At 36.6% G+C, this 25,143-nt stretch overlaps 1 protein-coding gene across 13 annotated transcripts in view; it reads right to left on the bottom strand.

The window, feature by feature from the left end:
* ptprt (protein tyrosine phosphatase receptor type T) overlaps positions 1–25,143 on the bottom strand; it is a 321,273-nt gene that overhangs the window by 32,974 nt on the left and 263,156 nt on the right. For 9 of the 13 annotated variants that reach the window (XM_048199081.1, XM_048199080.1, XM_048199078.1 and 6 more), the window contains 4 exons: positions 24,674–24,709; positions 15,208–15,395; positions 7,980–8,067; positions 1,295–1,380 (listed from right to left, as the gene is read on the bottom strand). In XM_048199081.1, coding sequence (XP_048055038.1) covers positions 1,295–1,380; positions 7,980–8,067; positions 15,208–15,395; positions 24,674–24,709 — 398 coding nt within the window. The remainder of the gene's footprint in view (positions 1–1,294; positions 1,381–7,979; positions 8,068–15,207; positions 15,396–24,673; positions 24,710–25,143) is intronic. The other 4 variants (XM_048199084.1, XM_048199083.1, XM_048199085.1 and 1 more) reach the window with 1 other exon arrangement.

A 25,143-nucleotide genomic window follows, 5' to 3' on the forward strand; every position in this document is an offset into this window, starting at 1 on the left:
TTAAGCGTAAAATAATTCACCGTATCCTTCATTTGTTGTAAGCGAGGCTCTCAGGAGCGTAACACATAAATGATGCATTAATCTATTAAGCCCTTCTTTGACAGCAAAGAGTGAAGTTGTTCTGACATTTTAAGGTGGTTACGCAATACACACACTTTAAAGGTCATAAATACTATATTCAAACTTGAAGATCATTATTTCTTTATCAGTACATACTAAGCTTGTTTGACGCTTTAGTCAACATGAAGAAACAAACCAACTGTAATTGATGAAGTCTCTTATGCTCAAATATTAAAAAAAAATAATATTGTGAAAGTTTTTTACAATTTAAAATAACTTTTCTAATTTAATTAGAATTTTAAAATTTCATCTATTTCTGTGATGCAAAGCAGTCTTTAGTGTCACATGATCCTATGATTTGTTGCTCAAGAAACATTTCCTTTTATTATCAATGTTAAAAAAGTTGTGCTGCTTAATAATTTTGTGGAAACCATCATTTTTTTCAGGATTCTTTGATAAATAGAAAGTTCAAAGGAAAAGCATTTCATTGAAATTTAATCAATGCATTTTGACGTTATTTGAAGTTCAGAAAATACACAGTCATGTTTGGGTGAATGTGATTTCACCAAGTACAACATGTTCCTGGATCAACATTTTTGTTGATCCTGGTACAACATTCCAACCAACCAGTCAGTTAATGTCAGATTTAGGCTTACAACCAGGGTTAGGTGCTTCTACATCAGTGTTATTTACCTATCATTTCCCTCTGATTTTAGGTTTAGGACTAAATTATTTTGGACAGAAATGTTGTTCCAGGATCAATAAAATATGTGACCCTGGACCACAAAACCAGTCATAAGTCGCACGGGTATATTTGTAGCAATAGCCAACAATACATTGTATCAGTCAAAATTATCGATTATGCCAAAAATATCCTTAGGATATTAAGTAAAGATCATGTTCCATGAAGATATTTTGTCAATTTCCTACCGTAAATATATCAAAAATGTATTTTTGTGAGTGGAAATGCATTGCTAAGGATTATATTCAATCAATATTTTGATTTTTTTGCACCCTCAGATTCCAGATTTTCAAATAGTTCTATCTTGGCCAAATATTGTCCTATCCTAACAAACCATGCATCAATGGAAAGCTTATATATTCAACTTTCATGTGATGTATAAATTCCAAAATTGACCCTTATGACTGGTTTTGTGGTCCAGGGTCACATATGTTACTTGGCAAAATCACAGTGACCATTATTATCTGCTGGATGCAAATGTGTCATACTCACGTCTATATAGTTGGCGTTTATGTAGTCAGAGTGGGGGTCTCCCTCCAGCAGTTGCAGCCTGACACGAGTGTGATCGTCTGTGGGGTCAAATATTCACAGAAGAGCCGGTCTAAAGTTACACATACACTTTAAAGGGGAGCTACACACACATGAGTGGTCCAGGAAACACAACTGTTGTATTGACAATGTCATTTACCCATGGCAGGACTTTTGTGTGCGAAAAAATTAATATGTTTTTGTTTTTCAGAGTCAACAAGAATGTCAGTTTAAGTATACCACTTTAATATATTAGGCATGAGTTCTACGCCAGCAATCCATTTCAACAAAAGACAACACATTTAGTGTGATTTACCAATGGGGAAAATGACTTGTGTTTTTTTTTTTTTTGAAAAGACCTGCAAACCTCACTGTAACTTCCTGTATAAGGAAGACAATTACAATCTTTTTGAAAAATATCTATAATAATAGGGAACACTTTTTTCTAAGCAACTCAATGGTTATGTCTGGATGCCCCAAGTTCAGCATTGCACTCTGAATTGACATTGAGGATCAGACCATTTTCCCCATCCAAAGAAGTGGATGTACAGTTGGCCAATGATGTAATTGATTTAATTACTCCAGCACCGCCAATCTTCATCTCGTCTTCGCTATAAACACTTGACCCGCTCATGTTTAGCACTGTCACAGTGTCTTTCCACCCTTGAAAGGTGAGGCTGCGTGTCTTGGCAATTACGACGACACTTCTGGAAAAGGGGAAGAGGGCGGAAACTGAAAGAGAGGAGGGGTAAAGGAAAGGTCTGACACTAGCTCCGCAAACCCGCGTGGCGTTCTGCTTTGATCACACGGAGAATGCAAATGCGCTGTTGAGGCATGTCGACTCCAAGCCAGCGGATGTTCTCTGATGGCAGGCAGCTCCACAGAATCCCTCCAGATTTCTCTCCATCTTTCAGTTTATTTCATTCCAAGGAGAAGCAAGTCCGTGTCTAGAGCTGTAAGCGGGTCGTGAAGGTTGTTTACTTTCAGACAGCCCCTCCTTCCTGTCCAAACCTGCTGCATTTCTTATTCGATCTGCTCAAAATTCACCAACTTATATTTTTTAACTTCAGACTTTCTTTATTTGCTCCTTCTCTCTCGCTCGCCTCACAAACATCTCTGCTGTCTCTCACCGGCGCTTTCGTCTGTCTTCTGACCTCTCTGCTCCCTGAAAGGGAACATGCGTGAAGGAAGCAGAAAAGAGGGAAATGGAGGGATGTGGAAAGAGTGCGAGATGGGGCTAATTAGACGCCACTGAGTCAGTTGTCATAACAGCAGGGTTCTTCTCCGCAGTGAGGGGCCAGACACAATGCTCTAATTGGGAGAGAATGTCCGGACTACAGACGAGTGCCGTGACGCATAGGTACAGTAGTTCTGAGTCAGCCCTGCAAAACTATCCAGATGTCTGGATGATCACCTGAGAGACGTTACAGTGACATATGATGATGAGTAGGGTTGCATCAAAGATTGAACTTTGTACTCTGCACTGTTTGCACCAAAGACATAAGTCAATGATACCTCAAAACATGCAGTTAATTGAGAATAGGTGTGTTATTTCTTTTCTGTGTGGTTAGAGGTACATTTCTAGACTTCTTTTCACCTGCCAGCAGCGTAACAATGTCCTAGCAACCAACCACAGGACACTCCAGCAACCGCATAGCAACACCCTAGCAACCACCCAGAGCACCCTAGAAATCTCAAAGCAGCACTCTACACTCCAAAAAAAAAAAAAAAGGCTGCCAAGTTGGGTTGAAAATGGACAAACCCAGCGATTGGGTTGTTTTAACCCAGTGGTTAGGTTAAATGTTTGCCCAACCTGCTGGGCAATTTTATTTAACTCAACTATTGATTAAAAATGACTGTATTGCTTGCTTAAAATGAACCCAAAGTATGTTGGAAATTAACATTTATTAATATGTTTAATGAATAATTATTAAACAATAAACATTTACTAAATTGCTTATTAATAAATGTTCACTTCTTGATTATTACTGTTGCCTCTAGTAATTATGTGTCTGATTTTTACTTTCCAACCTATTTTGGGTTCATTTTAAGCCAGCCATATAGTCATTTTTAAACAATATTTGAGTTAAATAAAACTGCCCAGCACGTTGGGCAAACATGTAACCCAACCGCTGGGTTAAAACAACCCAATCGGTGACTTTGTCCATTTCCAATCCAAATTGGATTGTTTTTAACCCAGCATTTTTTTTTAGAGTGTAGTGATGCAATAACAAAACAAAACAAGTGGCATTAGAATAAAATCTCAGACATGATGGATTTCAGGTGCAAAGCTGACATTAAAAATCTTCTCTTTTTATGCACCTCATCCTAAAAGTAACTGAAACAGAACCTGGTACAACCTGGTACTTTTGTGTGTTTAAAAGTACCGCCTCAAAAATGTCAGCAGTCTCTTAATCAGCGCTCTTAAACCAGCTGCTCTTATATATAACCTCGGTTTGTCGTCAGCTGGCCCCAGTGCATTATACACCTAAACAGCCTATTAAATCCCCGCTTGGCAGAAAAGAGGTTCCTGTGTCAAATGGGCCAAGTGCTGTCGCACACACCTCGTGGCGTGAGAGCGAGGCACTCTAATCCAGTTTAATCCATTTCCATCCGCTCTGGGATAAGACGCTCTGCTCATGAAGTCTACCTGAGAGGGTTTTAGAAAGAAGCAGAAGTGTTTATGCGAACGCTCGAGCTTTGAGAGCTTGGTGTTAGGACAAGTGTCATCCTAATCTGAAAGAGATTCATTTCGGATGGTTAATTTGCATCAACGGCAGCAAAAAGCATCTATTTTTCCACATACACAGGACTTCTTATTAAAGAAATTAATTTCCATTTGTTATTCGCATCATTTTGAAACCTCAGATTGCAATGGAGTGATCCTATTAGTTTAAATAACTAGCTAAAGGATAGAAACATTACAAGTGAGACCCATTTAACATCTCAATTTGTTTCTCCTAGACAATAATGAGCTCAAATTGAGATTTTTGCTGAGCTTTTTGCTTTTTGAGTGTTTAACTGAGAAAAAGACCCCATCTCACATGTCTCCTCTAGAGATCTCTTTAATATCCCAAATGTTTCTCGGGTTTTTCTCTTTGGAAAAGGGCCTTAATCTCACAAAAGCTGTTCTTCTGCAATCACAAGGCAAACATTTGTTGATAGGCAGATAAAAAGTTGATACTTGAATAAAGCATAAGAGCGTTTTCTGAGCTATGAAAGAGCAACCTCTAAATATTGATGATGCCTAAATCGACTAATGATTTTAATGTAAATAAGATATGAATCTGACTAGATGTTTATTCTTGGTTAAGAGCATTAATCGATGACGATAAACAAACAAACAAAACCGAGGGCATAATACACTACACAGCTCGTGTGAATGCTAATACTCTAGCTTTGGTCAATAAATCAGAGGAGTTTTTCTTTTTTTCTTTTTTTTTTTTTTCAGAAAGACTTCAAGGGAACCTGACGATTCTGGCAGCACTACGTGAAGGGAATAAATGTCAAAATTTGAGGAGCTCAGAGAGGAGAAACGAGAAGGTGTCTTCATCCAGACACACGGATTCACACATGCAGAGCACTTAAAAGAGCAAGACACGCTCTCTTCTGTGTTTGGACTAATGAAGACGAACAACCTGGACATTTATTATTCAGCGGGTGCCTTACCTTGCATATTTTAACCTCAGATCCACAAAGGCAATGATACTAACTGGTTAAAATGAGTGATGGTTTGGATAATGAGCCAATATGTGCTGGTTATCCATTGGGGTTTCATCCCTCTTCATGGGATGATTGTGTGATGTTAGTGTTAACTACATGAATTGCATCATGTGAGAGTTTTATTCTGTAAAAGAACTGAATTTAGCTCATACTAAGACATAAAGGATCAGCAATACAAGTAGAGCTAACAAATAAAGTAACAGCAAATGATGCTGACCCCAATATCTAAGGCAGCATTGCATGTATCTTTTGTTGATAAGGCAATCCCAGAATTGTGACAAACCCTAACAAATAAGAAGTTAATTAAAGTGTGCTGAAAGTATACTTCTTTTAAACTACAAATATAGGACTATGACGATTTTCTTCTGCTTTAAAGATCTGAGGTTCATCTCCCAGAGAATGTTTATAACTTTTTTGAAATTCGACATTAAATTCATGAAATTCCTGTAAAATACTTCAATTTCAACTAAGTACAGAGCTGCTATCTTTTTTTTTAGGTGCTGTTTTAACATTCCATTACCAAGCTCTCTCGTCATCACTGTGATGTCATTGTCCTCTGTTTTGGGATCAGACCCTTAGGTATGCTGTGACTCATCCGTTCCCTTTCAAACCTGCTGCCAAAGCATTTACCGCAATCTCAGTGCAAACAGAGCGTGCGAAGGGGCTCAACAGCATGCATCTGTCAAACGCCCTATGCCAAATTATAGTATGCTCACTGTCTGTATATACCTCCCTCCCGACCATAATTGACGAAATATAATAATGAGGAATCATTTGGAAAAGATACAAAAATCTCAGTGTACACAGAGAAGGAGAAATTGGTTTTGAAGGTGAGCAGGAGTAAATACGAGCCGTTCGTCCCAATCCCCCCACCCCCCCTTCTCATTCTCTGATATGTAAATGTTTGCCAATAACAGTTTATTTTGGGTGTAGAGTCTCGTGAATTATAGATGACCATATGGGCTTGAATGGCTGACACTGCCTGCTGAAACACTGAAGGGATGAGCGAGACCGGACAGATGTCTCTAATTGAAACGGCTTTCCTCATCTCCCATAAATTGTCAAAGTTAATCAAGGAATGCACGGCCAATTTTGTTTTGTGGGTTAATTTTTTTCTTGGCTCAGTTTGTGAGACATAGCTCCAATTTGGGGTGGTTAAACATGCATTCACATAATGAAATGATTCACAAAACAACTTCCTCCTTTGGCTGGTTGACTTGAGACTTTTCAGTTACTTAAAAATCCATTATCCAAGTCCAAATGCAATGCAGTTTGATATTAAATGTATAGTCGCAAGTTATCGTACACAGTAGGATGGGAACTATCTGCATTATAATTACTATGATTTTCATATTTTTGACCATGTTTTCTGCTACTCTTCTAGTCAGTATAAGCTAATTATTTAACTATTAATGGACTGTTATGTTAAATGCAGTATATTATTACAGGCTAAAGTCACAGTTACAAGCAAGCCAACGCCCTAGGCGCCTGGTGTTAAATAAATCCCTCATCACCTTTTTTTCATCATTATTCCACAAAAATGATCCTTTGTACTGATGAACAGCCTGATGGACAGTTTTCATTAGCAACTTGTATAATTAAATGGGCTTAACTAAAACTAAAGCAAATTCACCATCATTCCCGCTGACCATCAGTGACTGACAGGTCATTTCATTTAGCCTACTGTTTCATCTCATTTTAAGAGCACTGTGGCAGTGACAAGTAAATGATGTAGAAGAAATATATGTCAACATCTAGATATTACTGAATGCTGCTACATCACAAAAGAATCACCAAAGTGTAACATGGCAATACAATGTTTTGACATTCGAAAGTAAGTACCTTGGGAACACCTTTTTGTTGGAAGTGGTACAATATTGTGCAATAATGTTGTTTTTGGACATGGTACTACCTTAAAGGGGTCCTTGTTTATGATTTCACTTTTTTAACTTTAGTTAGTGTGTAATGTTGCTCTTTGAGCATAAACAACATCTGCAAAGTTACAATGCTCAAAGTTCAATGCAAAGGGAGATATTTTCTTTTACAGAAATCGCTTTTTAAGGACAAGATTCTTCCAATGTAGGTGACATCACAAACCCCTATATATGTAGTAGAGTGTTGTAGTAGAGTGTTTTTGCAATGCCTTCATTTTACGCTGGACTGCTTCACAAACGAGGGTCAATTCAACGATGGATTTGCACAAAAGATTAACATGACGACACATGCTAGTGGATGAGTTGAATCAACTCCACAGCAACTACATAATTGTATCCACTAACCATTCAGAAATGTCCAGTTTCATTCTAAAAGTTGTAACTTCTTCCTGAGTCTCTCCATCAGTGTCGACTCCGGTTTGAACAATGTAAGGCTGAACACCGTTACTGACAATCCTCATTTTGGCTGCGTGAGATTCTCCAGCTTTGTTGTTGTTGAGCAACCGAAGTGCAAGCTGTTAAAGCTCCGCCCTCTTCTGGAAAGGGGGCCGGGAGCAGCAGCTCATTTGCATTTAAAGGGACACACACAAAAACGGTGTGTTTTTGCTCACACCCAAATAGGGGCAAATTTGACAATATAATAAATATAATAATTGGTATATAGTATAATAAATGATCTGTGGGGTATTTTGAGCTGAAACTTCACAGACACTTTCTGGGGACACCAGAGACTTACATTACATCTTGTAAAAGGGGCGTAATAGGCCAAAAGTACCATGATATTACTATCTGATATCCTCACAGTAGCAGTGTACTTTCATAGTGCTCTTATTGTAAATATGAAATATTAAAAACAGGGCTTCTCACAGAATATAGAAACACATAGTGTGGTTGAGGTGATGAGGTGCAGTTATCTAGGTAAAAGAACCCCAAAATTTTACATTTTAGAATTTTAGAACACTATTTAGAATCCTTGTTGTTTCAGTACTCACAAGCGATGATGTTGCCGTAGCGATTCTTGTTGCGGTTCTCATCTTTCTTGGCAGTTTCCCAAGGGGCCGTTTGTCCCTCAGCCAGACCCTGGAATCAAATCAAGAATATTTTCAAATCAAAATGTTCATCCATTATAGAGACTGTAGTGCATATGTATATACATATATAGCTAAAAGACATATTATAAGTAAAACTTTTCACACTTTGAGGTGCTTTTCTGAAATAACAGGTCAGGTTGCCTCTTTTTCTTTGATATCACTGAAAGACTCTTATGTGTAGAAGAGTCTGGTAATTGTAGAGCCATTCTTTAGCCTTGGGGCAAAGACAAGACTCTGAAATGTCAGACAAGAGTGCTGAATGGTGGCCACTTAAAACCGTAGTCCAATCTTCATCCTGTCCACCACACACACAAGACAAGCCATTTACTGTGACAGATCAAGAGAAACAACAGCGGTCTGCAAAGTGTCTGCATTAAAGAAAGTCTTCATGGACAAAGTGATTCAAAACAAGCACATTTTAAAGATGAACTGGAGGGTTGATGGCGCAGTTAACTGAGGGACTGTGAAATAACAGAAACAGTGAGTCAGAGCTCATGTCTGTTCTCTGCTTATGTTTTTTTTTCACATTTAATTCATGGTTAAAAAAAAAAAAAAAAAAAAAAAACCTGAAAATTGACCAGACGGTTTCCATAATTAATATTGTTATTGACATGAGCTCACACACTGTCAATCAAAGAACTCATTATAAATTCATTACCAGTTTGTATAATTAAGCGGGTTTAACTAATAGCAAATTCATCATAGTACTGCCGGCCATCAGCGACTGACAGGCTATTTCATTTGGCCCACTGTTTCATCTCATTTTAATACTGACAACTATATCTTTTAGGAAAATATAATGTCAATAACCAGATTTCACATAGTGAATGTGCTGCTGCATTAATAAAAAGTAATACTAATTAAGTACATAAGAATGGATGGATGGATAGATCCATTTTATAAATAAAATGTATTTCATTTTAATTTTTTTTTTTTTAATAAACAGCTATCACATAATGAATTGTGATGCTACATTAAGAAAAGTAGGTCAATACTAAAAAATACAAAAAGTAATATAAAATTAAAAAGTAAAATAAGTATTATTAAAAAAAAATGTTTATGTAATTATATATATATATATATATATATATATATATATATATATATATATATATATATATATATATATATATGTAGCTCAAAATTCATAGATCTTTACATAACAGCAGACTGTTTTGGTTGGGTGAATCGATCTGAATCAGATGGGGTCATGTATGTAGAAGCAACTTCTCTCTCCCAAGGCTGTATGATGCATCCCATCTGGAACTAGTGAAGCATAGAAGCCTGAACATACAGACCGTATCATCTCTGCTGTACTGTTCCTTCATGTGCATTTAAGATGATCTGGCACCTGTGAAAATCAAAACCTTACAAAGCCTCATTTTTTGTTGAACCTCTCTTTCATGTGTGAAATAAACATGAACTGGCAACCCTTCCAATAAATCAGTCACATTTCACTGCAGGGATACTGGGATCTGGCAACTCTGTCCATGGTCTCATTATAATCGCGGTACATTCAGGGTAACTGAGTCAGTTATAGCCAAACTCTCTGTCTGCCTGACAGAATGTGATGCTAAAACTGTTTGAGGGCTTCTTAATGATACATTTTGAGACATCCGGAGAGAATCGCTACACAAAAGGCCTTAAACTTCTGTCTTCTGGCAGTGAGCTAAACTTATTCTTCATTTGTTCTGTACCGGATTCCTCATCCACCCTCCAAAATTGTTCTCACTGGAGCCTCTCTCGTCTTGTGATCTTCTGTTTCTGATACTATTAATACTTCATAGAAGTGATGAGAAGACATTGAACAATAAAACGAACCTTCTTAGACAGCAGGCACACTGTCAGACCTCTTCCTATACGCCACATGATAACCATTATTTTCATCTCCAGTACCAAATATTTAATAATCCTCTTCATCCTCTTCACCATCTACACTTTCTACTGTTCATCACTTGTTATTTTGTTATCTAATGTAATGCCATTCTCACATTAAACGTGCCTTAAAGGGTTAGTTCACCCAAAAATGAAAATGATGTCATTAATGACTCACCCTCATGTCGTTCCACACCCGTAAGACCTCCGTTCATCTTGGGAACACAGTTTAAGATATTTTAGATTTAGTCCGAGAGCTTTCTGTCCCTCCATTGAAAATGTATGTACGGCATACTGTCCATGTCCAGAAAGGTAATAAAAACATCATCAGAGTAGTCCATGTGACATCAGTGGGTTAGTTAGAAGTTTTTGAAGCATCAAAAATACATTTTGGTCCAAAAATAACAAAAACTACGACTTTATTCAGCATTGTATTCTCCTCCGGAATCCTTTCCATTGAATTGATTCCATTGAATTGATTCCATTGAATCCTTTCATCTGTCGGCGTAGGTAATGCATTTTTACGTCGTTGTTTTTGGCGATTAGGACATCCGCGACATGCACACTTACGCACCATTTTAAACAATATAGCAATACCAAAATACAAACAATGTAGAATAGCTTGAATACAGATTGCGTCTCCCTCAGACTGTAAACGAAGCTCGGGCGCACCGGATAACACGTCAGCAGCGTCTTACGTCAGCAGAGGCACTGCGGAGTCGTGAACCCGGATTGACAACAGACCCGGAAGAGATAAAGTCGTAGTTTTTGTTATTTTTGGACCAAAATGTATTTTCGATGCTTCAACAAATTCTAACTAACCCACTGATGTTACATGGACTACTTTGATAATGTTTTTATTACCTTTCTGGACATAGACAGTATACCGTACAAACACTTTCAGTGGAGGAACAGAAAGCTCTCGGACTAAATCTAAAATATCTTAAACTGTGTTCCGAAGATGAACGTCATCAAGTCATTAATGACATAATTTTCATTTTTGGGTGAACTAACCCTTTAAGTGTTCAAATACTTTATAGGGCCACTGTAACCTTCTCCATACTTATACGTACCATTAACTCCTCACTTTTTCTTCTCTCTCTAACATGAGCACAGATGCAGGATCACACATCTGTCAGGCTGAGATTAATGATGTGATTGTGCTGACATACACACACAGGTGGCCATCATCAGCTTTTACCAACATGATCAGATCTGCATCATTCACTCCTTGTCCATCATATCTCATTCGTATCCTCTCCATCCCCTCTGTCTCAAATCTATTTGTTTGTCCCACTTTACATATCATGTGAAATTAGAAGGGAAAGATACTAATGCTCTCAAAAAAACAAAAAAACAAAAAACAAAACAAATCATAGCATAGGAAACCTTGTATCTCCAAAATAGCAGTAAAGCATAGCATCCAGTTTGTAGTATATTGTATATATATATACTACAACCACTAATTTTAAATGATAATATGTTAAATATAAAATATGAACTTAAACTAAATTAACTTAAAATATTAAATTAAATATGTCAACTTGTCTACTTATGAATTGTGAAGTCCAGATTCAAAGCATTTTATAACACCTATCTGTCATGTGAGTGGATTTTAATTCATTAGCTAATCAGCTCGTCACTCTATTTGAAAGTGTTGAAAGGCAAAGTTAAATTATTGAGTACCAGTAACATTAAAATCTCATTTGCAGTAAAAACCAGTTCTAAATTCACAGTAAAACATGCGTTATGGGAAACGCAGTATTTGCCGCTAATGCGCTCTCGCTCATAGCAGCCAGTCACAAGCCAGTAAGCAAACACTCCATTCAACTCAGTGTAAATGTATTGAGTTTCTCCTCCTTTCACTGCATATTAGGAAAAATGACTTATTTTCGGCGGCAAGGATAGAGATGGGCTGATGCAAAAAGCTGCCAACTTCATTTGCAGGAGGCTGAGAGGAACTTGTGAGGCAAATCAGGTTAGAAGAGAGAGGCGATAACAAAAAGGCGTTATAAAAACGTCTGCCTTGATGAATGACCCTTTAAACATGGAGGCACGAGCTCTGGTGCTATCAGACTGCCTATGACAGGCATGAGCTGCCAGCAATACATCTATCTCATGTTTACCTGTACACTTCAGATGGCCCAAAGCAGCCTATTTGGCTAACCTAATCCCATTCCAATTGTGAAATTAGGCTAGACATATCCTAACTCCTAATAATCAAGTGATCATGAGAAAAAGAAGAGGTTAGGGCTGACCTCTTTAAAGTCTAGAATAGATCTCCTTTAGGCACGGTGTGGAGCCGCATTATCCCGAAGGCTAGATTTCTGGCATTCGTACACTGTAAAAAATTACCGTGATTTTAACAGTAAAAGACTGTAAAAATGCTGCGGTGAAAAACTGTTAATTGGTTTACAGAAAGTTTCCATACTATATACGGTGAATAACTGTAATAGATCTAACGGTACATTTAATGTAATTTTACGGTAAAATACCGTTAAATTCACAGTTTTTGAAAGTGAAAAATAACAATTCATTGTAAAATTTACAGTGAAAAACCGTAAATTGACATTCCCACAATTCCCTGCGTGACACTTCACATTTTATATATTTTTGTTGAAATAACTGTTTCTTCTTAGTTTTTCTAATTTTTTTCTAATCAGTTATGTACATTAGGGTTTTATGTTACATCTAATGTTGTTAAATTAATGTTTATTGCATTTTTAAAATTTCATGCATGTTACCATGATGGTGTTTAGTGTGTGTGTGAATGACACTGTGTGCACCTTCTATATATTAGTATTGTCCTTCTCAGCTTGTGGAAAAGCTGCTTGTGATGAACTTTGATTCATCATGTGACTCTTATCACCACTGTGTTTGGTGACTGTCAGTGTATTATAAAGGTACAAAACAGATATTAGTACTTCATTAGGTTGGTAAATTAACATTATATCAGTTAATGAAATACGTTATTTTACCGTAAATTTTACTGGGATTTTTTTTACAGTGTACTGAAATCCAATGTTAAATATACATATTTAAAATGTAAAATTCACATGTAACTCCGTAAGTATGTTTACGGTTTGATGTCATTTTTACAGTATTATTCTGGTAACCACAGCTGCCGGTATTTTTCCGTAGAAACAACGGGATTTTTTTTACAGTGTAATGCTATTAGTGAATATGTAAAGTGGACAAAATTGATTCCACAAACAGTGTACTGCAATTTGTTATATGCATTCTGTTGTCTCTGAATAGTAAATCAGATGATGACAGACATAAATGTGAGTCATTCTTTATAAATGAAAGTTTCTTCTTTAAAAATGCAAGTCTTTGCCCTTTTAAAGATGCTCTTAATCCAGGTGATTGAAAATTTGGACGCAGAGAGCATCCGACCCTCTTTAATTCACTGATATCTCTCGTTGCTAGAGCTATTCATCAAGACTGGGTCTGAATACACAGTAATGAGCACAATATGATTTATACTCATACTTAAATAAAGTTCTCTGCTGAATCATGTTTATACACTCCTTTGATAGCCCACCTAAGACTATTCCTACATTGCTAAGCATGCTCCAAATAACTGATTCCAGACAAGAATCCATATTAGAATTATGAATAATCAGTTTGCAAGCAAAAATATTCCAAATATGCCAACAATGCTTGCCAAGCATCACTAATAATCTAATAAGTATGATCATACTACAGTAGTTACTACATGAAAACCATCACTCACATCTTGGGGGGCAAAAAAGATCAAGAGTATTTTATAGTTATTTTTCAAGAAACACATCTTACTCGAATTAAAAGGAACATATGGCACAAAAATGCAAAATTACATCATCTTTTACTCACCTTCACATCGTTTTGGTCTGCTGGTCACACAAAAACTACTTTATAGCCTCAGAAGACTTCTATATAGCTCAATATCCAATTTTAAGGTGCTTTTGATGCTTTAAAGCTTCACCCCCCATTCATTTTAATTGCAAGAACAAGAACGGCCAGATATCTCAAGCTTGTGTCTCACAGACGAAAGAAAGGGTTTGCAATGACACAAGGGTGAGTAAATGATGACAGAATTGTCATTTTTGGGGGGTGAATGATCCCTTTAATGAAAACAAATCACAAAGTAAAACTGGAACTTACACAAAGCAGCTACTTCAAAGCCACAATTGGTAGGAAATACTTTTAGAGGAAAAATAAATGACCTTATCAAAAGTCCATTTTGATAATCTCTCTGTTGTTAGCAGTATCTTTCCTCTTGCACAATTCAAGTTCTAAACAAACAGTGCCAATGCACGCTTTCCAATCGTAAAACAGTTTACCCAGTTACAACATCTGAATCTGAATAATGGAGAAAATCCACACATACACACACACACAAAAACCCCACATCTTTCCTTTCAAATGACAAGGAGACAATCTAACGGATGTAATTTCTACATTGGTGACCTTCGTGAATAAGCAAAGGAATTTTATTAAAGCGTGCAAATCATGTGTAGAGACTGCAGAGATAAGTTATCCTTCAAACTCGAGGTTAGCATGCTTTTTTAAAACTAGAGTACAACATGCTATTGACACAAAGGTCTGTGCATATTCCTACCCATAAAGGTTTAGACAGTGAAAAATAATTGGTTTTATTGTCACGGGGGTTGATGTTTTGTGAATCACTGTGTGTGCAGATTTTTCCAAGATGAGTTTTGTATCTCACGTGACCTTTTCTGAACAAAATGCCAGCATGTCATCGAGATCCACAGACCTGCTTCTTTTAATAAGCACAGAAGCGCTTCAATTAGTTATTCAAATGTTTAAGAAAAAAAAAAAACAACAATATGAAAAAAAACAAAAAAAAACACATTGAAAGCTAGCAAAAATTCATTATGGAATGATTTAAAAAAAAGATGTTTGACATTTTAATAACCCCCTCAATAAAACAGTTTTAAGATTCATTTCACATCAATATTTTTTAGGCTTACTGTGCACAGAGGCAAAAACAAATTTCATAGCTGCACGGCTGCTATAATTACCACAGAGAGGCTTGGTCTAACAAATTCAGTGTATTAAAAAGTAAGCAAATGATATTTGAGAGCTACAGCAGAGAAAGATTTTCAGTCTCAAATAAGTCTCAAAAAAAGATATTGTATGGCTTCATTCATGTATTATCGTAAGACTTAAATATTGCATGCAAATCATTTTCAATATTCTTTAATCTACTTTTGTGTTTAGGGGAGAAAGAAAGCCATTTCGTTCTTACCTCGTATTCCTCTTTAAACCCGTAACCCTGCCCACACTTCATCTGGGTGATGTGTTGGAGCAAGTCTGCCACTCTGATGGCCGGTTGGAACTGGCCGGCCTGGTAGGACATCTCCACCGACTCACAGCCTCCATATGGGTACGTCTGGATGGTCATCGAGGGCTGGGACATCTCACTGTGGCTGCCATCTGTGGAGGAACAATTCAAAATCCTTGAGTACCCATCACCAATGTCCAATTGCCAACTGGAACGTTGCAGGTTTGATCTCCGAGCCATGAGCAAGGCACCAATCCCTGCAACCTGATCTCATGAAGAAACACACCTGTGGGAACATTTTTGCAAAATGTGTACCAATACATACATATCACTGCAGTTTCCAACAGAAAAGAACACTAAAGGCAGTAAAACAGCAAGCACTTTTAATCATTTTCATACAGTTATGATTACAGTGTCAGATTATGGATTAATAAAGACTTGCTTTCACGTCGAGAGAGAAAGAGAGAGATCGATCACCTGAGCGAGCATTACTTGTGTCTGATATAGCCAGGTCGATGTCCATAATATTATATCCATTATAAAAATACATTTGAATGTCCGCTGAGGAAAGCGATCTTTGTATTGGTCCTTTTTACAGTTAAGGGAATTTTCCATAACAGTGCTAAAACAATGTCCTTCACAAAAGTCCCTTACAATTTAAAAGTCTCTTGCAACTGAATCATTCACTTGTAAAGTTTGCCGCCATCTAATGGCGTATTAATGTAACTTTCACTCAATCCATATTACACACTAATGGACCCTTTCTTAATACCAAATACAACATATTATTTAAATAAAATAATATTTATCGAACAACACTTTAAATTAACAACAATAGCCATTATAAAAGACAATAGGAAATAAACACAACTGTACAATTCGGTCAAAGGTACAAAAGCAGTGCTCTACAGGATGTACTGTAAGTTAAATATAGCCTTAATATTAAATTATTAAATTTAACATACCCCAATTTGATTTGCTCAGGAACAAGCAATAGATTACTAAGACCAAAGATTGCCCAGTTTATGTACCCAAAATTAATAATATTTCAAGTTTAACCACTATAAGAGCCAGCGGCAAATCCCCAAAGCACTGGCCGAGATTAAGCTGTTCTCGGCGGGTACACGAGCACTGAACGACCGCTGAAGGCCTGGAGCTCACATCTCCAAAAACGTCTAAACAAATTGTACAATTGGAGCTATGATTAAATATGAGTCACATATTTCAGGTCTAAACAACTACATTCTCGCCTAAAAAAGTCGTAAAACTACAGTTCGTGGTACAAGTGTAGTATTTGTAAAAAAAAAAAATACGGTGGATTTGCTAGGCCGCCATGACATTCGCTTCAAACAGAGTGATACAAACGATGATATATATATACATTTATATATAATATATATGCTAGCTTATAGATGAGCACAAAGCAAACAGACATGGTCTAAAATACACTAAACATCATTTAGTTTTTATGGGGAGTAACCTAATCAATCACAGCACACAGATACCACATAATCTGTAGAACCGCTCAAAAAAAATGACAAAGAAAACAAAGAAAAAACACAAACTCTTAGTCCAGGATATTATGTTGCTCTCAAAAAAGCACAGCTTTGTTTACTTTACACTAATACCTCTCAATCAAGACCAAACCCCTGAAAGCTCAGATTAGACCTAGATTACTGTGAGATATCTCAGCTTCATTCAGTCACAGACTTCAGCGGATGACAATATACTGAGACGCAGACAGTGCGTCCTTGCAAAGTCTTTTATTAGAATAAGACTGGGAAGTAGTTTATTGATGTTAATGAGTTCATTACCTAGAGGAATGGTGGAAGCAAATGATGGAGAATTTTTTCATAAGGCCTCCTTTAACCAGCTAAAGCATCATTCAGATGCATAAAGGGATAGAATATTACTCAACAAATTATTAATGAGGCTATTTGCATCTTAATCGCCTTGAAAATTCATTATACACTTAAAGTAATTCTGGGGCTAAAAAATTTATAATCCACACCAAACATCTACGCTTTCGACATGGCAAAATATGAGTAATTTTGCATGACGTGTTATTGCCGTAGCATTTCTAGCGCCAGAAGCAAAAAGTTGAAAGTATTAGCGGAGACAATGTATTATGAAGAAAACGATTATGCCAGAATTGTAGCTTCAGGAGGGTCTTTTTAAAGGGCACAAAAAGTAACCAGCAGAGAGATGCTGAGGCTGCTCAATGAAACCGAACAAGTTCACAACCAGCGCACAAAACGTAATTTATATCTTACTGATCAGTGCACTCTGATGTTTGTTTAGCCTTCAAAACATAGTTGCCTACATAGGCACCTACTTATAATGCAGCAAAGAGTTTCGGTTCCTATCGTCTTTGAATGGAAGTCAACGGGATCTGAACCTGTTTGGTTACCAACATTCTTCAAAATATCTTCTTTTACGTTCTATAGAAGAGATAAAGTCTGACAACAAAGGAACAACAGGAGGGTGGATAAACAATGATAAGGGTTCATTTTTGGGTGAACTATCCATTTAAGCTACTTATTTACAGAGACCAATTATTTTTTTTACAGATTATCACACTTTTCCAACAATAAATGGTCGATCTCTAAAGAACAGCACCCAGCTATGCTATTACACCAAGCCAACAATTAAAGCCAACAGCCAAACAGTCTCAAGTGAGAAAAGCATAACATTTTAAGCTTAAAAGCAAGACATAGACTGCAAAATTTAAATAAAGACTTTTTTTTTTCTTCAAAAACTTTGTTAAAGCACACTACCATGCACAAAATCATGATATTTAAACATTCCAAGTCATTCCAAATATGATATTCATATTGGACTAGGCAAATTTATAGTGGACAAATATTATGTGCTTATGACTTAGATGGCAAATAGTACAAATATTTGCTCCGCTTTTACATACAAATAGTAAAAGTGAAAAAGAGAGGTGTGATAGAGAAGTATACACTAGAGACTCTAAGGTCTCTCAATTTACTGCCCCTCCTTCTGCCTTTCTCCTTCCCTCTATCGCTATCAATTTTTTCTTAATTAATTATTCATGTGTTTTTGTCTCAGCAGCATAAAGCGAATCCCAAAGTGGCGGCCCAGTGGGTGTATTATGTTGTTAAAATAATGCATCTGCTACAGCCAACCCAGAGAAATATCGAAGAACTAAAAAAGATCAGCTGCACATTATAGGTGATCTTATATATGAGACAAGTTATATATGTAGATTATGCATAAACTGTTAGATTTTGTAGTATTGAATCTTCTGACAGTTATTAGTTGATACAGTACAGTTCATAAATAAATTATACTAAACCATTAGCAGATTCTACTGTGAGGTCATATGGGATTTGTTTAGTCCTACAAACATCTTAGGATGATGGGAACATTAAACCATGTCCAAAAACCCACATGGAAAGACAATATAAATAAAGATTCTTATGGCCGTTCTTAAAGGTAAAGTGTGTATTTTCTGTACCAAACAATAAAATAAATAGATTTTTACATTTTCTGAAAAATGTTTATTCATTAATAATGTTTTGTATTGAAAAAAAGTCACATCTTTAATTGTGTGAATGTTGTGATAAATGACAAACGAATTTCATAGCAGTTTCTGACTGCATGAGTAATCACTATCCATGTGCATAAAAGTACATGGAAGAATATTTCTTTATTTCTATTTCTTGAAATGATAAAACAATATAAATACTGTTCAAAATGAATGAAGGTAGGATGAGTGATGTGATGAACTAGACAGCTATTTGAACTTAAGGAGAACTGACTTCATCCAACAAAAATGTTAAATAAGAATCATCGATCTGAGAGACATACAGATAACGTGTTTGGTGGCGTCTCATGCATTTGATGCACATGCTACAGCACAACTCAATATTACAATCCATGTATTGGACTACATTATTAAGCGTACTATGGTTCGTGTCATATATCGAGTAAAAGACAGAGAGAAAGATGTATGCCAAGTAACTATTCTATTTTCTCATTTCAGTTCTGTCCCATCCCATAATGCTTCTTTCATTTAAGCATGAAAGCATTGTGGCCACCGCATTATTTGCGTTCAGATGTAAACAGCTAAAATCACATTAAAGCTCAATTATTGGCATGCACAATTACAATATGATAAACTACTATGCTGTTTGCCATTAACAATAATTACCTGACAAGTCACAATAAAACAAAGGTGACTAAATAATGACATTGCAAATTACTTTCAAATGTCAAATGTGAATGAGTCTTGTGTGGCTGTGGTTATATAGAGGAAAATACATGTATACGTACACAGTGCTGTCAGGTAAAAAGAAATTAAAGTCATTATTATTATTATTTGCAAAATAGTATAATAAGCATTACTACTGGCATTGTTGCAACACATAAAACATGCAATATGAAGTTTTGCTATTTTTAACTTTTTGTCCTTGGCTACAAATACTGCAGTTCAAACAACTGTCTCGTATTTTGTATTTTTAACATACTCCATTAAGTCTTGTGAGCCACACTGCACACCCTAATAAGTTGCCAGAACTCAAAAAAGTTGAATAACATTTATACATTTAACTTAAAATTATCAGGTTATCTCAACGTAAATATTTTGCTAGCTATAACAAACTAATTCAAAATAGAAATAGAAATCCCAGCCCAGTTTCAGTTAATCTTAAGTTAGTCTAAAAGAACTAAAAAAAATGAGTTCATACAACTCAAAACAATGAAACAGTTCAGTTTGCTTGAAATATGTCAGTGCTGTGAACTCAAAAGAAAAATACATTTCTAAATACTCATAACAGTTAATTTAACTGAACTAATTTGTTTAATTTAAGTTTGTCCTACTCAAACCAATTAAGTATTTTGAGCGTTAGGGTTTACAGTGTATGAAAGAGCAACCTCTGAGCAATGTTATTATGCTGAATGTCATTACGCTGAGTTAAGCTGGAGTCGACAGGCATCTTTCAGATAACCAGCAGAATCAAGCCTGTCCCTTAGTGGGTTATCCATTTCCAGCCTCTAAAACTATTGTTTCTCCATGAAACAGAACCCTTGTCTCTCTCTCCATTCCCATCTATGGTCCTGCATTTCCATCGATCCTAAAGATATCTACATTCCTCTACAACATCTAAATCTTTCACTCTTTATCTTGCTCTAATACACTGCACATGCCCCTTTTCTCTACCATTATCCTCTCTTTTTAACACAATGCCCTCTCTCTCAGGTGCAAAAAAATGTTCGCCATTGGACTAATAATCAGATGTATTGATGATCATCATCTCCACGTGGATTACTGGAGAAATGATTTTAAGAAACAGTTGGCTAGAGTCCTCACTGGCAGTTCCTGTATGCGATTACCAGGGCTTTCATCCCGCAACGTGATCGATAGCCTGTAAATGAACTGGAAGCCTCACATAATAGGCAGGTTTATAAATGATTAGGGGCCACCAGTCCTTTTCAACCTCGTAATCTCAGAGACATCGTTTCGGCAGGGAGCATCTCAAGAACAGAAATATGACCGTCTCTGCTCGGAGCGAGTGATGGAGTCTGTAAAACAGAATGAAAAGGCCTTCTTCCTCATTTAATGCCTCATTCTTTTATCTGCACTGCTGGCTGTATTTCCTGCTATCTTCTCTCCATCTCACTGTCTTTACCCTCCACTCGATTTCAACTTTTCAATTCTTCTTTACACATTCCCTTCTTATTACAGTGATTGTTAGACACTAGAATCCATTCTACCTTTGTAAATCATTTCAATATTAGTTGTGTTATCTAATTATCTTTTGACTTTTAAAGCAATTTAACAATAAAGTCAACATGAAATGGCAATTAAAACCCATTTTACTTCTGTGACTTTAAATTATATCTAACTGACAACGATTACATCATTCTAATTTGTACATTCTGATATATGATAGGTCATTTCTTCTTTTCTATTCTAATCATCTATAGCAAAGACTTCAGATATACAAAGATGGTGCACTCATATTACTATGAATGGGAGAAAGTGCAACATGCAATATGGTGAAATAAATCCCGCCTTCTAAATAAAAGAGCCAGTCGCCAATTGGTAGTCATTGTCACTGATGGTGCGTTCTAAATGGGATATATCCCCCTCTGAAGGGCACTTATTGAAGGGTCGTTCCAAATCAAAGTGCTCAAAACTGGCCACTTCAAAGGGCCCTTCGGAATGAAGGATTTCGAAGGGTACAACTGATGGAAACTTCTTGCCCCCATGATCCTTCACACAGGGAAGATGTTTGGCGTCACAAGATTGGTACAGGAGGCTAGGAGTTCGATTTTACCTATAAATGTATGTATAGTATTTTTCTATACTACTGTTATATTTATACGAGTTATATTTGGTGCATTATTATGGTCAAAACAACATTGTACTTCAATAAAAATACTTTACAGCTATCTTTATCAGTCCATTCATACATAGACACAATATACAATATGTCGCGATAAACCAAAAATAAATAAATAAACTAATGTTAAACAAAAGGCGCAGCTTGCACAATCTACTCATTGTTCAGAGCATGTTTTTTTGGGAGGGTCAACCAGCGTACAAAATGTGCGACGAAGGTGCCTCCTTGAGATGATGCAGAAGTGCGATCCAAAAAACAGGTTTTTTTGACCCCTACACCTTTCATCCCTTCAAACCCTTTGAAGGGATTAGAGCATAGGGATGAGCCTTTCCGAATGGAACACAGGGTGAGTCACTGCACATGCGCATTGGCTGTTTCAGCCTGAAAAATGCAGTTTTTGTTATGATTTGAGCGTTTAGAAACAAAATTTATGAGACAGTTGTTGTCAGATTAAACATAAGCTTGGTGAACAGCTTTGGAGAATTTGATGTTTCCCCATTTCAAAGAGATAGAAGCTGTACTTGCATGACTGAAATAGCTGCCCGAGAGGAGTTTCAAAGATGGCCGCCAAATGAAATGACTTGCCTTAAAGGGACTTTGTCTACAGCCATAAAGACAGTTTCGTATTATGTGTTGATTCCTGTGCATAGCAATACAGGAGCAAAATAAACCGAAAACACTATATATACAACCTTTCAAAAGTTCAGAGTCAGTAAGATTTTGTTTTTTAAAAATAGACTTTTACTTTGTCAAATAAATGCTGTTCTTTCTTTAGAATCCTAAAAAAAAAAAAAAAACATATATCATGGTTTCCACCAAAATATGAAGCAGCACAACTATTTTCCACATTGATATTAATAAGAAGTGTTAGTTTAGAATGATTTCTGAGCGATCATGTGACACTGAAGACTGTGGTAATGATGCTGAAAATTCAGCTTTGATCACAGGAATACATTTCTATTTTTGAATATTTTAAAATGTAAAGAGTTATTTTAAATTAAAATTTAAACTAAAAAAAAAATATATATATTACAGAGCACAAACTTTTGAATGGGATTGCATATACAATAGACAATACTGTATATAAAATTTATACAGAATCAAAGCCTAAAATCTAAATACTACAACTTTGGCTTGCGAGTGCCTAGTATTTGCTTTAGCATAACTCCTGACATCCCAGTGTCTACTCTAAGTTTTATTCCTTTCTTCTGATCCATCCTCCATCCCAATCCTCCATTAACTCCCTCTCATTGCAGTTCATCTCTCCTCCTCCATCACTCCCCATTGCGCTCCCTCAATCTCAGATTTTCTACTCTTATTTGTCTGATCATCTCTTGGCATCACTCGGTCAGGTTGGGAAGAATCTCTCAAACAAGAGCTTTGAATGATTGTTGCATATTCCACATCCAGTTTACAAATATCTCACAGTCCAAATTTACTGCTTCATTTGATAAATGCCTGAATCAACTACCCTAGTGCTTGATGTTTTTTTTTTTCCACTTTGCACTCTCTCTCTGCTTTAATACACCACCTGTGTGATCGTCTTGCAGTAAGGAAGCCGTCTCCACCTTCGTAACCTCTGTAAATGCGTTTGCTCTCAGTGGTTTATTGGCGTTGAGTGCGTATATGTATGGGGGAGTCACAGTCTTCACTGCTGAGTGTATCTTAAAATGAGAGTTTTCAAACTCCTACTAGGAGCTGCCTGGATCAGAGGTGCGTGTTTAGAGACCCCTGCATCTGAGCCTTTTAGAGTGAACCTTTGAAATGAGCTTTCGGACTGACTCTAAGCCCCGAGCCTGCCAAGATTTCTATCAGAAATCCTTTTTTAAAAGCTCCCTGTAAAGAACGCTTTCAATATCTTCTGAAGAATGAGTAAAGGATGAAGCTTTGGCGTGACCAGGAAAAACTTGAAAATGTCAGCAGTTGAGCTGAAATACTGTAGTTTACTGTAGCTCCTAAAGTGAGTCCCTGGTATGTTTTCATTCATCAGACAATATTCAGCGAAGGCCACGTAAAATGTCCAAATCAAACCCATTTGAAATCAGTGGTTATTTCTGTGTTGATGGTGGGTTATTGCTGTAAATTTGGGACACTGATAAAATACAATTACTGTTTGATTTTACAATTCACAAAATGTTGTAAACGGCCACTTTGTAAGTGTTTCTCAGTGCTTTCAATGAATCAAGTGCTGCTGAGATTAAGAACTGGAAATGATAAATAATGACAAAAAATAGTGATAACTGGAAACACAAGATGGAAACCATGAAGGCAAGAAGGCAAGCAAGCTAGAAAGAAAGAAAACTAGAAACATACAAATGAATACAAGGAAGGAAGAAAGGAAGAAAGAAAAGAAAAAAAAAAAAAAAAAAAATTATTGAACAAAAAAAGAAGGACAGAAGGAAGGAAGGAGCAAACAACTGAATGAAAGACTAAAAGAAAGAAAGAAAAAGCTATTGCCATTGGCTGTGAAATGCTCAAACTGTCTTTGAAAACACGTGTCTCTGTGTGTGCGCGCGCGCGCGCGTGTGTGTGAGTGCGCAAAATACTGTCACACACCAATCTGCCAAATCTGAAAATTAGCATTCCGACAGCTAACGATCTAATTCAAATCACTTTCCACACATTGGGATATAAACATAGACTTTGTTTGAACTGACAGAGGGCTTTCATTCCTCTAATCTTGCTCAGCGTGGGACGGACGCATCAGCGTGTGGAGGACGCCGCCGACTCTTCACTTAAACCACATTTAGCCGCCGCAAAATTACAAGCTGCAATTAGTTTGATCGGATGGGAGCGAAAGTCTACAGCGCCTGCTTTTGACTTCAAAGGTCAATGTTATGATCTTTCATCATCTAAACTTTATGACTCAGAGATGGTTCACAGATACACACGCAGGTTTGGAATGGAACTGCATCCTCTGAATATTCATTTTGTCTAAGATCAGCTTCCTCCTACATTCAGATCAAAAGACACCGAAGAAATGCTTTAACGTAATCCACCATCTGTAGAACTGAACAGTGTGATTTATAATAAGTAGAGGAGGAAAAGTGTCTTACCTATAGAGGCTGTGGCAGGGACTGGCTCCTTAGAAACTGCAATTAAAAACAGAACAAAGCTGAAACCCAATTTTTGCTTTGACACAAACACCTCACAGCTATTGTTGTAGAGTGTTTGGGGAGATGCTTTTTTCCACTGTTGTTAAATGATCAAGATTATCATTGAATCACGCTTTCAGTTCACAAAACCAGTCTGAATGATTCGGTTCTTGAGTCTGGTGTAATCTATTATCAGGTGTTAAATATTAAAGGCTATTATTATTAAAGACTATTAAAGGCTTTAGGTGATTTGCTTCACTGGAAACTGAAAACGTCATAAAATTAGCCTAAAATTTTATAAATGAACCCAGAAGTGGTAGGAGATGTGCAGAACATGGTGAGGTTTCAGTTCTGCAGAGCTTTCTGTGATGGGCCTGCTGATACATTGTAGGGTTCAAACCTACAACCTTTTGGTTACCAGTCCAGGTATT

This window comes from Megalobrama amblycephala, linkage group LG8 (genome assembly GCF_018812025.1).
Source record: "Megalobrama amblycephala isolate DHTTF-2021 linkage group LG8, ASM1881202v1, whole genome shotgun sequence".
NCBI classification, from domain to species: Eukaryota; Metazoa; Chordata; class Actinopteri; order Cypriniformes; family Xenocyprididae; genus Megalobrama; species Megalobrama amblycephala.